Source organism: Salvelinus fontinalis, chromosome 22 (genome assembly GCF_029448725.1).
Source record: "Salvelinus fontinalis isolate EN_2023a chromosome 22, ASM2944872v1, whole genome shotgun sequence".
Classification (NCBI taxonomy): Eukaryota; Metazoa; Chordata; class Actinopteri; order Salmoniformes; family Salmonidae; genus Salvelinus; species Salvelinus fontinalis.
The window spans coordinates 13,731,596-13,745,490 of record NC_074686.1 but is presented as its reverse complement, the minus strand read 5'-3'; the positions used below and the strand labels follow the sequence as shown (position 1 = coordinate 13,745,490).

Genomic DNA, 13,895 nt, shown 5'->3' with positions numbered 1-13,895 from the left:
ACCTACTTTTCCCTGTTCCCTCTCTCTTCTCATACTTTTCCCTGTTCCCTCTCTCTTCCCCTACTTTTCCCTGTTCCCTCTCTTCACCTACTTTTCCCTGTTCCCTCTCTTCCCCTACTTTTCCCTGTTCTCTCTCTTCACCTACTTTTCCCTGTTCCCTCTCTTCACCTACTTTTCCCTGTTCCCTCTCTCTTCACCTACTTTTCCCTCTTCCCTCTCTCTTCACCTACTTTTCCCTGTTCCCCCTCTCTTCTCATACTTTTCCCTGTTCCCTCTCTCTTCTCATACTTTTCCCTGTTCCCTCTCTCTTCTCCTACTTTTCCCTGTTCCCTCTCTCTTCACCTACTTGTCCCTGTTCCCTCTCTCTTCTCATACTTTTCCCTGTTCCCTCTCTCTTCCCCTACTTTTCCCTGTTCCCTCTCTCTTCTCCTACTTTTCCCTATTCCCTCTCTCTTCTCATACTTTTCCCTATTCCCTCTCTCTTCACCTACTTGTCCCTGTTCCCTCTCTCCTCTCCTACTTTTCCCTGTTCCCTCTCTCCTCTCCTACTTGTCCCTGTTCCCTCTCTTCACCTACTTTTCCCTCTTCCCTCTCTCTTTACCTACTTTTCCATGTTCCCTCTCTCTTCTCCTACTTTTCCCTGTTCCCTCTCTTCACCTACTTTTCCCTCTTCCCTCTCTTCACCTACTTTTCCCTGTTCCCTCTCTTCACCTACTTTTCCCTGTAACCTCTCTCTTCACCTACTTTTCCCTGTTCCCCCTCTCTTCTCATACTTTTCCCTGTTCCCTCTCTCTTCTCATACTTTTCCCTGTTCCCTCTCTCTTCTCCTACTTTTCCCTGTTCCCTCTCTCTTCACCTACTTGTCCCTGTTCCCTCTCTCTTCTCATACTTTTCCCTGTTCCCTCTCTCTTCCCCTACTTTTCCCTGTTCCCTCTCTCTTCTCCTACTTTTCCCTGTTCCCTCTCTCTTCCCCTACTTTTCCCTGTTCCCTCTCTCCTCTCCTACTTTTCCCTCTTCCCTCTCTTCACCTACTTTTCCCTGTTCCCCCTCTCTTCTCATACTTTTCCCTGTTCCCTCTCTCTTCTCATACTTTTCCCTGTTCCCTCTCTCTTCTCCTACTTTTCCCTGTTCCCTCTCTCTTCACCTACTTGTCCCTGTTCCCTCTCTCTTCTCCTACTTTTCCCTGTTCCCTCTCTCTTCCCCTACTTTTCCCTGTTCCCTCTCTCCTCTCCTACTTTTCCCTCTTCCCTCTCTTCACCTACTTTTCCCTGTTCCCTCTCTCTTCACCTACTTTTCCCTGTAACCTCTCTCTTCACCTACTTTTCCCTCTTCCCTCTCTTCACCTACTTTTCCCTGTTCTCTCTCTCTTCTCATACTTTTCCCTGTTCCCTCTCTCTTCACCTACTTTTCCCTGTTCCCTCTCTTCTTCTACTTTTCCCTGTTCCCTCTCTTCACCTACTTTTCCCTGTTCCCTCTCTTCTCATACTTTTCCTTGTTCCCTCTCTCTTCACCTACTTTTCCCTGTTCCCTCTCTCTTCTCCTACTTTTCCCTGTTCCCTCTCTCTTCTCATACTTTTCCCTCTTCCCTCTCTTCACCTACTTTTCCCTGTTCTCTCTCTTCTCATACTTTTCCCTCTTCCCTCTCTTCACCTACTTTTCCCTGTTCTCTCTCTTCACCTACTTTTCCCTGTTCTCTCTCTCTTCCCCTACTTTTCCCTGTTCCCTCTCTCTTCACCTACTTTTCCCTGTTCCCTCTCTTCTTCTACTTTTCCCTGTTCCCTCTCTTCACCTACTTTTCCCTGTTCCCTCTCTTCTCATACTTTTCCTTGTTCCCTCTCTCTTCACCTACTTTTCCCTGTTCCCTCTCTCTTCTCCTACTTTTCCCTGTTCCCTCTCTCCTCTCCTACTTTTCCCTGTTCCCTCTCTCTTCACCTACTTTTCCCTGTTCCCTCTCTCTTCTCCTACTTTTCCCTGTTCCCTCTCTCTTCTCCTACTTTTCCCTGTTCCCTCTCTCTTCTCATACTTTTCCCTCTTCCCTCTCTTCTCCTACTTTTCCCTGTTCCCTCTCTCTTCTCCTACTTTTCCCTGTTCTCTCTCTCTTCACCTACTTTTCCCTCTTCCCTCTCTTCACCTACTTTTCCCTGTTCTCTCTCTCTTCTCATACTTTTCCCTGTTCCCTCTCTCTTCACCTACTTTTCCCTGTTCCCTCTCTTCTTCTACTTTTCCCTGTTCCCTCTCTTCACCTACTTTTCCCTGTTCCCTCTCTTCTCATACTTTTCCTTGTTCCCTCTCTCTTCACCTACTTTTCCCTGTTCCCTCTCTCTTCTCCTACTTTTCCCTGTTCCCTCTCTCTTCTCATACTTTTCCCTCTTCCCTCTCTTCACCTACTTTTCCCTGTTCTCTCTCTTCTCATACTTTTCCCTCTTCCCTCTCTTCACCTACTTTTCCCTGTTCTCTCTCTTCACCTACTTTTCCCTGTTCCCTCTCTCTTCTCATACTTTTCCCTGTTCCCTCTCTTCACCTACTTTTCCCTCTTCCCTCTCTTCACCTACTTTTCCCTGTTCCCTCTCTCTTCTCATACTTTTCCCTGTTCCCTCTCTCTTCCCCTACTTTTCCCTGTTCCCTCTCTTCACCTACTTTTCCCTGTTCCCTCTCTTCCCCTACTTTTCCCTGTTCTCTCTCTTCACCTACTTTTCCCTGTTCCCTCTCTTCACCTACTTTTCCCTGTTCCCTCTCTCTTCACCTACTTTTCCCTCTTCCCTCTCTCTTCACCTACTTTTCCCTGTTCCCCCTCTCTTCTCATACTTTTCCCTGTTCCCTCTCTCTTCTCATACTTTTCCCTGTTCCCTCTCTCTTCTCCTACTTTTCCCTGTTCCCTCTCTCTTCACCTACTTGTCCCTGTTCCCTCTCTCTTCTCATACTTTTCCCTGTTCCCTCTCTCTTCCCCTACTTTTCCCTGTTCCCTCTCTCTTCTCCTACTTTTCCCTATTCCCTCTCTCTTCTCATACTTTTCCCTATTCCCTCTCTCTTCACCTACTTGTCCCTGTTCCCTCTCTCCTCTCCTACTTTTCCCTGTTCCCTCTCTCCTCTCCTACTTTTCCCTCTTCCCTCTCTTCACCTACTTTTCCCTGTTCCCCCTCTCTTCTCATACTTTTCCCTGTTCCCTCTCTCTTCTCATACTTTTCCCTGTTCCCTCTCTCTTCTCCTACTTTTCCCTGTTCCCTCTCTCTTCACCTACTTGTCCCTGTTCCCTCTCTCTTCTCCTACTTTTCCCTGTTCCCTCTCTCTTCCCCTACTTTTCCCTGTTCCCTCTCTCCTCTCCTACTTTTCCCTCTTCCCTCTCTTCACCTACTTTTCCCTGTTCCCTCTCTCCTCTCCTACTTTTCCCTCTTCCCTCTCTTCACCTACTTTTCCCTGTTCTCTCTCTCTTCACCTACTTTTCCCTCTTCCCTCTCTTCACCTACTTTTCCCTGTTCTCTCTCTCTTCTCATACTTTTCCCTGTTCCCTCTCTCTTCACCTACTTTTCCCTGTTCCCTCTCTTCTTCTACTTTTCCCTGTTCCCTCTCTTCACCTACTTTTCCCTGTTCCCTCTCTTCTCATACTTTTCCTTGTTCCCTCTCTCTTCACCTACTTTTCCCTGTTCCCTCTCTCTTCTCCTACTTTTCCCTGTTCCCTCTCTCTTCTCATACTTTTCCCTCTTCCCTCTCTTCACCTACTTTTCCCTGTTCTCTCTCTTCACCTACTTTTCCCTGTTCTCTCTCTTCACCTACTTTTCCCTGTTCCCTCTCTTCACCTACTTTTCCCTCTTCCCTCTCTTCACCTACTTTTCCCTGTTCCCTCTCTTCACCTACTTTTCCCTGTTCTCTCTCTTCACCTACTTTTCCCTGTTCCCTCTCTCTTCCCCTACTTTTCCCTGTTCCCTCTCTTCACCTACTTTTCCCTCTTCCCTCTCTTCACCTACTTTTCCCTGTTCCCTCTCTCTTCTCATACTTTTCCTTGTTCCCTCTCTCTTCACCTACTTTTCCCTGTTCCCTCTCTCTTCTCCTACTTTTCCCTGTTCCCTCTCTCTTCTCATACTTTTCCCTCTTCCCTCTCTTCACCTACTTTTCCCTCTTCCCTCTCTTCACCTACTTTTCCCTGTTCTCTCTCTTCACCTACTTTTCCCTGTTCCCTCTCTTCACCTACTTTTCCCTGTTCCCTCTCTTCACCTACTTTTCCCTGTTCCCTCTCTCTTCCCCTACTTTTCCCTGTTCCCTCTCTCTTCTCATACTTTTCCCTGTTCCCTCTCTCTTCTCATACTTTTCCCTGTTCCCTCTCTCTTCTCCTACTTTTCCCTGTTCCCTCTCTCTTCACCTACTTGTCCCTGTTCCCTCTCTCTTCTCATACTTTTCCCTGTTCCCTCTCTCTTCCCCTACTTTTCCCTGTTCCCTCTCTCTTCTCATACTTTTCCCTGTTCCCTCTCTCTTCCCCTACTTTTCCCTGTTCCCTCTCTCTTCTCCTACTTTTCCCTATTCCCTCTCTCTTCTCATACTTTTCCCTATTCCCTCTCTCTTCACCTACTTGTCCCTGTTCCCTCTCTCCTCTCCTACTTTTCCCTGTTCCCTCTCTCCTCTCCTACTTTTCCCTCTTCCCTCTCTTCACCTACTTTTCCCTCTTCCCTCTCTTCCCCTACTTTTCCCTGTTCCCTCTCTCTTCTCATACTTTTCCCTGTTCCCTCTCTCTTCCCCTACTTTTCCCTGTTCCCTCTCTCTTCTCCTACTTTTCCCTATTCCCTCTCTCTTCTCATACTTTTCCCTATTCCCTCTCTCTTCACCTACTTGTCCCTGTTCCCTCTCTCCTCTCCTACTTTTCCCTGTTCCCTCTCTCCTCTCCTACTTTTCCCTCTTCCCTCTCTTCACCTACTTTTCCCTATTCCCTCTCTCTTCACCTACTTGTCCCTGTTCCCTCTCTCCTCTCCTACTTTTCCCTGTTCCCTCTCTCTTCTCCTACTTTTCCCTCTTCCCTCTCTCTTCACCTACTTTTCCCTGTTCCCTCTCTCTTCTCCTACTTCAGAGCGGAGCGAGGGAGGAGGGATGAGGTCAGTGGAGGAAGCACTGGAAACCTGGCTTCAGAAGAGCTTCAGACTGAGAACACGACCCGGTACACACACACACACACACACACACACACACACACACACACACACACACACACACACACACACACACACACACACACACACACACACACACACACACACACACACATGCAAATGCTTGAGGGCGTCGACCTGTATATATCAAGAACTAATAAAGCAAGGTCTATGTGTTTGTGTGTGTGTGTTTGTGTGTGTGTGTGTGTGTGTTTGACAGGCTGCGGGTGAACAGCGACAGTGCTTCGTTGCCTGGAAGACAGAGGGCAGCGGAGGGCAGAGGCAGTCCTGTCCGAAAGAACCCCCTCTCCCCTGTGACACGTCAAAACACAGGGTACAACATGCTACGCATGCACGCACACACACACACACACAAACACACACAAACTAACACACTCATACACACCTGTAATGTTCCAAAAACACTCCATCAGTAATCTTACTCCCTCCCTTTCTCTCCCCTCTCTCTCTTTCCCTCTCCCTCTCTTCTTTCTCCCCTCCCCCGCTCTCTCCTCTCTCAGGAATCAGGAGCGTAGGCACACCTTGGACAGTGTGAGGCAGAGGGCAGGAGCCATAGAGAGACAGACAGATGGAGGATCTATTGAAAGACCGGTGGGTGGAGATTAAGTCATTTTTGGGGACTCGCCCTTGAGACTGCTGAAATTAAATACATTGAAAGGAATTTAGTGCAAATAGTAAATTTGAAGCATTGCAGATGTTTACTTTTGAGCTAGATGTGGCTGGATCCTGTACGTCTAAGACACTGAAACGTCTCTCCCTCTCCCTCGCTCTCTCCCTCCCCCTCGCTCTCTCTTTCAGGACATCAGTAAACAGATGAACTCTGTATTCAAGGAGCTTCTCTCTCGCCAGCCGTCCCTACATCCTGCTGCAACCCAGGCACCTTCCTCCTCCCTCCCTTCCTCCTCCTCTTCCTCTTCATCCCTCTCCTCCTCTCTCCCAGGAGGCAGGAAGGTGGGGTTCAGCCTCAGAGGGCGGGCTCTCTTCAGACCAACGGACCAATAGGAGGACTGAAGCAGGATTATGATAATGATAATAATGATGATTTATTTTTCTGACACGTTTGTGTGTGATATGATATTAGTGTGTGATGATGTTTGTGTGTGATATTGCTAGTCTTTTACACCTGTCTCAGTGCTGTCTATCGTTCTCTATTAGAACAAGGATGGGTTTGGTTTCCAATAACTCAGGGCTGGGGTAACTTACCTATTTCTGTGGTAAATTGTTTTTAAACTTGATAAACACTCATTTAAACCACTTAGTAAGAGTATAACAACTTACTTCTTAATTATAATACTGGAAACTGGGTCCAATAGCATATCCAAGATGGCCTCCACACCAGATCCTGGGATGCTGGTTAAACTGTGAAAATGATTCTTTCCACCACTCTAGTAATTCTAACTCTATGGTCTGAGGGGCTTTGTTCACTCTAGTCATCATATTTCTATGGATGCAACCCACCTCCCTCTTCCCTGGACCACTGTTGATGATGTCACTGGAATAGCTGTATTAAAATACTTCTGTGGTAAAACGAATAAATAATAAATATTAGATTCTGATTGGCTGGTCTGTTGTTATCGGTTGTCATACATCACAACGTAAATCAAAAGTCAGTTCAAAGTTATTTATTGTTAGTGCAGTACAAAGGGGAAGTGTGTGTAATACACACATTGTCAGAAAAAAACATGTATTGAAACTATTAGAGTTATCTGTTATGCTAGATCATCTACTGAACTAAATACTACAACCCAAATGGTAAAGTTGTTGATGACTATTTTATTGGAGTGGAACTGAACATCAGTGTATGACAATTGGTGAGTTCCAGATACACAGATCCTGAACAGGGTCTGTGCAGAACACCAGATCTTTTCAATTCCTGGAGAAGTGTTTAACGTTTCAGGAACCCCATCAATCAGGAGGATGTGTTGAGGAGAAGTGGGGCTTGGGTGCTGCTGTTGAGGGGTGGGACACTGCTGGTGGGTGTGTGGTGTGCTGGGACTGGGTGGGTATTCGGCTGGGAATGGGTGGGTGTTGGGAGGGAGGCAGGGTGGGTGGAGGGAGGGAGGCTGGGTAGAGTGGGAGGGCAGATTGAGGGGTTCTGCCAGGTGGGTGGGAGCTGGGTTTGGGTGTTGCTGTGGATAAGATGGAGGGTGGGGAAATTGGGTGGGGGGGTTGAGAGGTGCTACTGCCGGGGGGCTGGGGGGGAGTTGATGGGTCCTGCTGGGTGGTGGAGTGAGGAGATGGGGCTGGCTGGGTGGTGGAGTGAGGAGATGGGGCTGGCTGGGTGGTGGAGTGAGGAGATGGGGCTGGCTGGGTGGTGGAGTGAGGAGATGGGGCTGGCTGGGTGGTGGAGTGAGGAGATGGGGCTGGCTGGGTGGTGGAGTGAGGAGATGGGGCTGGCTGGGTGGTGGAGTGAGGAGATGGGGCTGGCTGGATGCTGGAATGAGGAGATGGGGCTGGCTGGGTGGTGGAGTGAGGAGATGGGGCTGGCTGGGTGCTGGAGTGAGGAGATGGGGTTGGCTGGGTGCTGGAGTGAGGAGATGGGGTTGGCTGGGTGGGTGGGTGGTGCGCTGGGGGGATTGGGTGTTGTGGTCGCTGTTGTTCTGGGGTTGGTACTGGTCTGTGGTGTTCTGTAGTGGTCTGTGCTAGTCGGGACTGGTCTATGGTTGGACTCTGTACTGCTCTGTAGTGTTCTGTGCTGGTCTTTGCTGGGCTCTGCTGGTTTGCACTGATCGGTTCATGTCTGTGTTGGCCTTTGCTCGGCTGTGCTGGGCTCTGCTGGTCAGTAGTGATCTGTGTTGGTCTGTGCTGGTCAGTAGTGGTCTGAATCCAGGGGTGCATCAGAGTCTGAGCTGCCGTCAGTCTTTCTGTTGGATCCACCTGCAGCAAGGCTCTCACCAGGCCTCGCGCTCCTACACACACACACACACACACACACACACACACACACACACACACACACACACACACAGGGTACAATATGTGTGAGCATGTGTGTGTATACATGTGTGTCTACAAGTGTGTGTGTGTGTGTGTGTGTGTGTGTGTGTGTGCGCATGTGCGTGTGTATGTGTGTTTGTACAAGCATGTGTGTATGTGCCTGCTTATGTCTATAACCATGTGTGTGTCTCACCGTCTGAGATGTCATCCCAGTAAGGTGACAGGAAGGTGAGGTGAGCCTCTCTGATCATCTGGAACAGCTCCCCTTGGTCTCTGTCTCTGCTCCGGAACGGAGGGAACCCACAGAGAAGGACGTACAGTATCACTCCCAATGCCCACAGGTCTACTGGCAGGCCGTACCCTGCGGAGGGATGAGAGAGAGAGACAGAGGTAGAGGTAAGTGATTGATAGAGTGACAGTGGCGTGTATTCATGGATGCTAAGGGAAGCCAGGCTTCCCCAAAAATGAAAAAAAAAAAGAGAAAACCCTCCATTTAAAACAGTTAATCTTTCGCCTGTCTGTGTTTCATAGTTTTTCTTCAATTCACAAGAGGCTGAACGTATCTCACAGGAGAAAGCATCCGAGCGATCGAAACAGCGCCCCTCTGTCTCAGTATGTGAAGCCAAAGCCCATCTATCTGATACTGTCTGGTCAGAAATAGTATGACATTGTTGCCACCCCTAGCATTGAATGGAAGGGAAGCCAGAGAGTGTTTGGACTCCCTTGATAAAAATAAATAAATAAAATAACAGCCAATCAGTGTTGAGCTAAACTGAGTGAGCTCAACTGGGAATGGTCCTGGCGCACCAAAAAAAAGTTAAGGGAAGCCAGTTTGGGTTTGGCTTTACACCATTCACATCACATCAAAAGCAGAACTCATTTACAGAAAAAAAAATGTAATTGTTGCATCTCATTGTCTTCTGGTGGCTAGCTAGCTAAAATCGTCCCTTTCCTAAACTAGCCATGGATGGAGATAGGGATTTAGATTTGTGATTTTACTTAATTCTGATCCAACCATTCATTCATACATTGTGCCCCTGGCCTGAGAGGATGGAAGTGCAATATGTAGCTAGATGTAGAAGGCTAATGTTAACTAGCTAGCCTGGCGCATCGTTGCCCATGAAAGGAAGTTAGGCTAGCAAGCAAGCATTTTAGCCAGGTAGCCTACGACAACAAAAACTAAAAGTGTGTACTGTATGACTGTCATAGACCGTTTCGGCAACATGAAAGAGAGGAGGATGTCATTAGCATTTCTCTACCAGTAGGGTGAGTCAACATGTTTTTCTACTTGCACACACACACACACACACACACAAATCAATACCATGGACGGCCACATCATATTTAGTTTACGTTGATTGGACTACATTGTTTTTGGTATCTTTTAGTTGTCACTGTATTAGACTAAGCAGAGGTGATATGATGATGTTAAAATGTTGAAGTTGAAATGGTGCTGGAATAGTGGAGGCAGCTCCTGGTTTCTTTGTGACTTGCGGTAACTCTCTGTGGTTCTAAATCAATGGTTGTTTAGTGGTCTGAAAATGTTGGAAACATTGAGCAAAGTTACATGCACACAATAATATGATTTTTGTGGATAGGTTAATATAATAGTTTGTTTAAAACGTTTACATACTTTGCAAGAAGAACGGTTTCTCTAATATTCCTGTTTACATGGACACATCTGAAATCAAGCTACTGATGGGACTTTTGATAAATGCTGAAAATCGCCAATCAAAATAAATGTTCTACCACAGTGACCATGATATTTTTGCGAAGACTATTAGATTCTGAGTCCGGATATATAAAGTTTGTATGTGAAAACTATTTATAAGATGCATACTTTCAGTTTTTCCAAACTCACTTCACTCGTCCATTTTAGGGAAGCTTGCGCTAACCGTTGCTGGCCAATGTGCAGATCAAATACACCACTGGGATGCCAATTAAGCTGTTTACGTGTCCTAATAAATCTAAAGATTGCACACAAAACCAGGTGTTTTAATTGGTACATGCTTACTTCGATTATGACCTTACGCTGATTAAGATAAGCAGAGTAAGGTGTTTACATGACTAATGTCATAATACATTTAATATCGAATTATTAGTGTGCATGTTAACATACTCATTAACTTGCTTGACCATGCTGTAGGTCATTTTACTGTGTGTTACATGCAAAATGGTGGGTTTGTGGACTTCACCAGACAGATGTTGCTCTCCGGTTTTGTGATGAAACAAAGGTGTGGTTGAATTTAATCTGCCACTGTGTCTTCTTATTGTCTAAGCAAGGCATATGAACTAATAGGTTACAGAGCAAACATCGCAATTGTCACAACACAGGCACAGCTACTGTAGAGCGATAGATAAAGGTATAAATAAAGTGATAGACATAGTCACCTGTCTCTGAGAGGATCTCCGGGGCGACATAGGTGGGAGTTCCACACACAGTGAAGATGGGTTCTGTTACAACCATGGCCAGACCAAAATCACCCAGCTTCAACCTACTGACACCATCACTACTGAACTCCACCTAGAAGAGAGAGGGAGGGGAGAGAGAGAGAGAGGGGGGAGAGAGCAGCAAGGAGAGAGTGGGTTACAGAGAGAGATGCTTGGAATGCTTGTATTCACACACACACACGCACCTGCACAGACACACAGACACACACACACCCTCTCCCTCACCAGTAGGTTTTCAGGTTTCAGATCTCTGTGTACTATGGTCTTGCTATGGATGTATCTCAGAGCCTCGCTGACATCACACACCATCAGCCCTGCCTCCTTTTCTGGAAACTTCCCACGGACCGCGATTGCCTCAAACAGGTCGCCCCCGGCAACCATCTCCATGACGAGATAGGAGTGTGTGTGTGTGTGGTGGTGTGTGAAAAGGCGAACCACGCGGGGGTGTGACAGGCTACCCAGAAGGCTCAGCTCATTCTGCATCATGTGCTCTCGGCCAATGAGCTTTGAGTGCTCCACAATCTTCACAGCGAAGGCTTCCCCATTGTCGCGCCGATGACACTCGTGCACAACAGCAAAGTTCCCGTCTCCGACCATGCGGCCAATGTCATAGCAACGCTCAATGTCTGACAGGGTGACATCGCTACCATCAGTTTGGAGATCATATATCACTTCCTGTTTAGTCCTTGCCTCTTCCTGTTTAGAATCTGAGGATGAAGGTTCTGATTGGCTGAGGGACTCCTGCTCAAGCCTGCAGATTGGTCCAGTGTGGAGTGTGGTGGGACCGACGTGAGGTTTCTTTACTTCCTGGTCGTTTGGTCCATTTCCTGTTTGCTTCCTGGTTACGGGAGGAAGTAGAGCCCTCCCTGCTCTCGGATTGGGTCCTTCAGAAGGCTTACAGTTCCTGCAGAGTACAGTTCCCCCTAGCTCCTCCCCCTGGGTGGAGGGACCTATCGGTGAGGAGAGAATCTCTCTGGCTGCAACTTTCACTTTGACCCTCTGAAGGTGATTGGGGGGGCGAGAGGGGTGTGTGGAGTGTTGGTTAGAATGCGTGTTAGGGTGTGTATGTGTGTGCGCATCCGTATCGAGGTGGGTGTGAATAGGGTGTATGGGCTGTCTAGTTGGGTGTTTGTTTTTGTGTGTGGAGTGCCTGTTTGGGTGTTTATTGTTGTGTGTCAGTGTTTTTGGGTGTGTATTGGTTTGTGTCAGTGTGTCTTGGTGAGTATGTGTGTGTGTGTCCAGGTTGCATCCCTGTGTGTATGTAACACTGTATGTCTGTGTGTTCGTGTCGAGGCTTGTGTGTGTATCCTTGTCAGGGTGTGTGTGTATGTCTGTCCCCTCGCTGTATCCGCTGTCGGCCTTGGCAGCTTTATCAGGTGGAGGTTGTAATCTCCTCTCCCAGGCCTGGAGTGCGTCGTTGCGGTAACAGGAATGTTGTGGAAACAGCTCCTCCAGGGCCTCCTCGACACTCCGGAGCTCTGGACGAGACTTTCCCAATGCAAGGAACGCTGCGTCGCCACGGAAGAAATCACACACACCCCGCACCTGGAGGGTTAGACACAAGCACCTGGATTTAGAGGTGTGTTGTTGTTGCTGTTGTGTGTGTGTGTGTGTAGTTACCTCTCGTGCGTGTGGTGTGTAGAGGCGTGTGACTCTGGCCCTGTGCCAGCGAGGGAACCCCAGCGCCTCGGAGACGTCCAATAGAAGCTGCTCGTACGAGACCACGCTCCTACGGTTCAACAGCAATGTCACCTGACCAGGCATAAAGATGATGTCATCAAGAAACCAGGAAGAACTGAACATGTGGGCGCCAAGCCAACCATATCATTACAATTGAATAAAATGTAATTGAAGCCAACTTCTTCCGTTATGAATCAGGTGTGTTAGTGCAGGAATGGAACAAAATCCTGCAGATCCAGTAGCTCTCCAGAAAGAGGGTTGATGACTTCTTTGTAATCATTAATCCTTTCATTCTGGACCGTTACCTTCATGAGGGTGCTGTGACTGCATGGTCGGACCACAGTAACCAAGCGTGGTCGCTCGGCACTCTGCTCAGCATGACGAGTGTGGAAGACTGGAAAAGGACTAGGGAGATGTGTCCTAGTGGCTGGAGGGAGGGGGTCAATGTGGGGGAGGGGGAGTGGGAGAGAGGGCCAGGCCTGAGGGTGAGGAATACCCCCCATACGTTTAGAGAGGGAGGAATCTGAGAGAGATGGGGGGAGAGAGGATGGTGGGGAGGCAGGAAGAGAGAGAAATGAAAGATGTGGGGAAAGGGGTGAGAAAGAGAGGGTGCCGGAAAAGAGGGTAAAGAGTGTAGGGTTGAGAGAGAGATGAAAGAATCAACGGGTTAGTTAGATAAGTTAGTTGAGACGATTTCTTTCCACTTTCCAAATTTGTCATCATCAACTGTCTGTATAGGTTAACTGAGTTATTGCTTTTCTTTAGATAAGCAAGGAAGTAACATGATGCGTGGTCCTCATCGTGTATGTATGAGTGTGTATGTGTGTCTTAAGGAAGCGTTAATAATTTAGGCAGGAGAGCGGGGCGCTCAAAGAATCTCATGCAGTCCATGGAAAAGGCTCAAATCTGATCAGCCGGATTTGTTTACACACACACACACACACACACACACACACACACACACACACACACACACACACACACACACACACACACACACACACACACACACACACACACACACACACACACACACACACACACACACACACACAAACTACAACAACAAAAGCGTGGCCTAGTTCTTTCCTGAAGCTGCATGATTAATGAAGCATTAGACACAGTGTCAAAGTTGAAGATGTTTCACTTTCAGACACACACACACACACACACACACACACACACACACACACACACACACACACACACACACACACACACACACACACACACACACACACACACACACACACACCTGTGTTATCCATGGAGTTGGAGAGGAGGTATGGGATCCGTCCCTGACACACACTCCATCCAGTATGTGCCATGAACCTATTTTACCCCTATAACAAGGCTATCCCAAAAATTCACCATATCCCACCAAGCTACAAAACAGTTGTTCTGTCAGCTTTTCACTGAGGCAGATCCTAACCTCCTATAAACAAACACCTGATAAAAAATAACTCTAACACAACAATAAGAACAAGGCCACAGCGCTGAGGTTTATGCACAGATGAAGCCACAACGGCATGCTCATTCTTCATGGGATGAGCCTCACAATTTGCTACTTTTTTTTTACATAAAAATAATCTATATATTTTTCTAAAATACAGAAGAAATTTAAATAAAGACTAAAAATAAGAAATAAAGACTAAACAATATATATTTTGAGAG

At 47.4% G+C, this 13,895-nt stretch overlaps 2 protein-coding genes across 5 annotated transcripts in view; one reads left to right on the top strand and one right to left on the bottom strand.

The window, feature by feature from the left end:
* The window catches only part of arhgap4b (Rho GTPase activating protein 4b), a 43,144-nt gene extending 36,435 nt beyond the window's left edge, over window positions 1-6,709 (top strand). For 3 of the 4 annotated variants that reach the window (XM_055876536.1, XM_055876535.1, XM_055876537.1), the window contains exons 20-23: window positions 5,054-5,140; window positions 5,353-5,466; window positions 5,654-5,744; window positions 5,952-6,709. In XM_055876536.1, the coding sequence (XP_055732511.1) occupies window positions 5,054-5,140; window positions 5,353-5,466; window positions 5,654-5,744; window positions 5,952-6,155 (496 nt within the window). In that variant the 3' untranslated portion in view covers window positions 6,156-6,709. The remainder of the gene's footprint in view (window positions 1-5,053; window positions 5,141-5,352; window positions 5,467-5,653; window positions 5,745-5,951) is intronic. The other variant, XM_055876538.1, reaches the window with a different exon arrangement.
* Window positions 6,710-6,769: 60 nt separating this feature from the next.
* On the bottom strand, window positions 6,770-13,164 carry LOC129819885 (serine/threonine-protein kinase DCLK3-like). Its single transcript, XM_055876539.1, has 6 exons — window positions 12,527-13,164; window positions 12,162-12,293; window positions 10,767-12,086; window positions 10,482-10,614; window positions 8,284-8,451; window positions 6,770-8,062 (listed from the first exon to the last, which is right to left on the bottom strand). The coding sequence occupies exons 1-6, from the start codon at window positions 12,722-12,724 to the stop codon at window positions 7,059-7,061; spliced, it is 2,955 nt and encodes a 984-aa protein (XP_055732514.1). The 5' UTR covers window positions 12,725-13,164; the 3' UTR covers window positions 6,770-7,058.
* Window positions 13,165-13,895: the final 731 nt, after the last annotated feature.

What these genes read in the sequence shown, in the direction of transcription:
- LOC129819885 (XM_055876539.1), bottom strand. Translation starts at nt 12,724, where the DNA reads ATGGGGGGTATTCCTCACCCTCAGGCCTGGCCCTCTCTCCCACTCCCC. An exon ending in TGAAACCTGAAAACCTACTG is followed by an intron (nt 10,615 to 10,766) that starts GTGAGGGAGAGG and finishes TCTCTCTTCTAG; the next exon opens with GTGGAGTTCAGTAGTGATGG. An exon ending in CTGGGATGACATCTCAGACG is followed by an intron (nt 8,063 to 8,283) that starts GTGAGACACACA and finishes GTGTGTGTGTAG; the next exon opens with GAGCGCGAGGCCTGGTGAGA.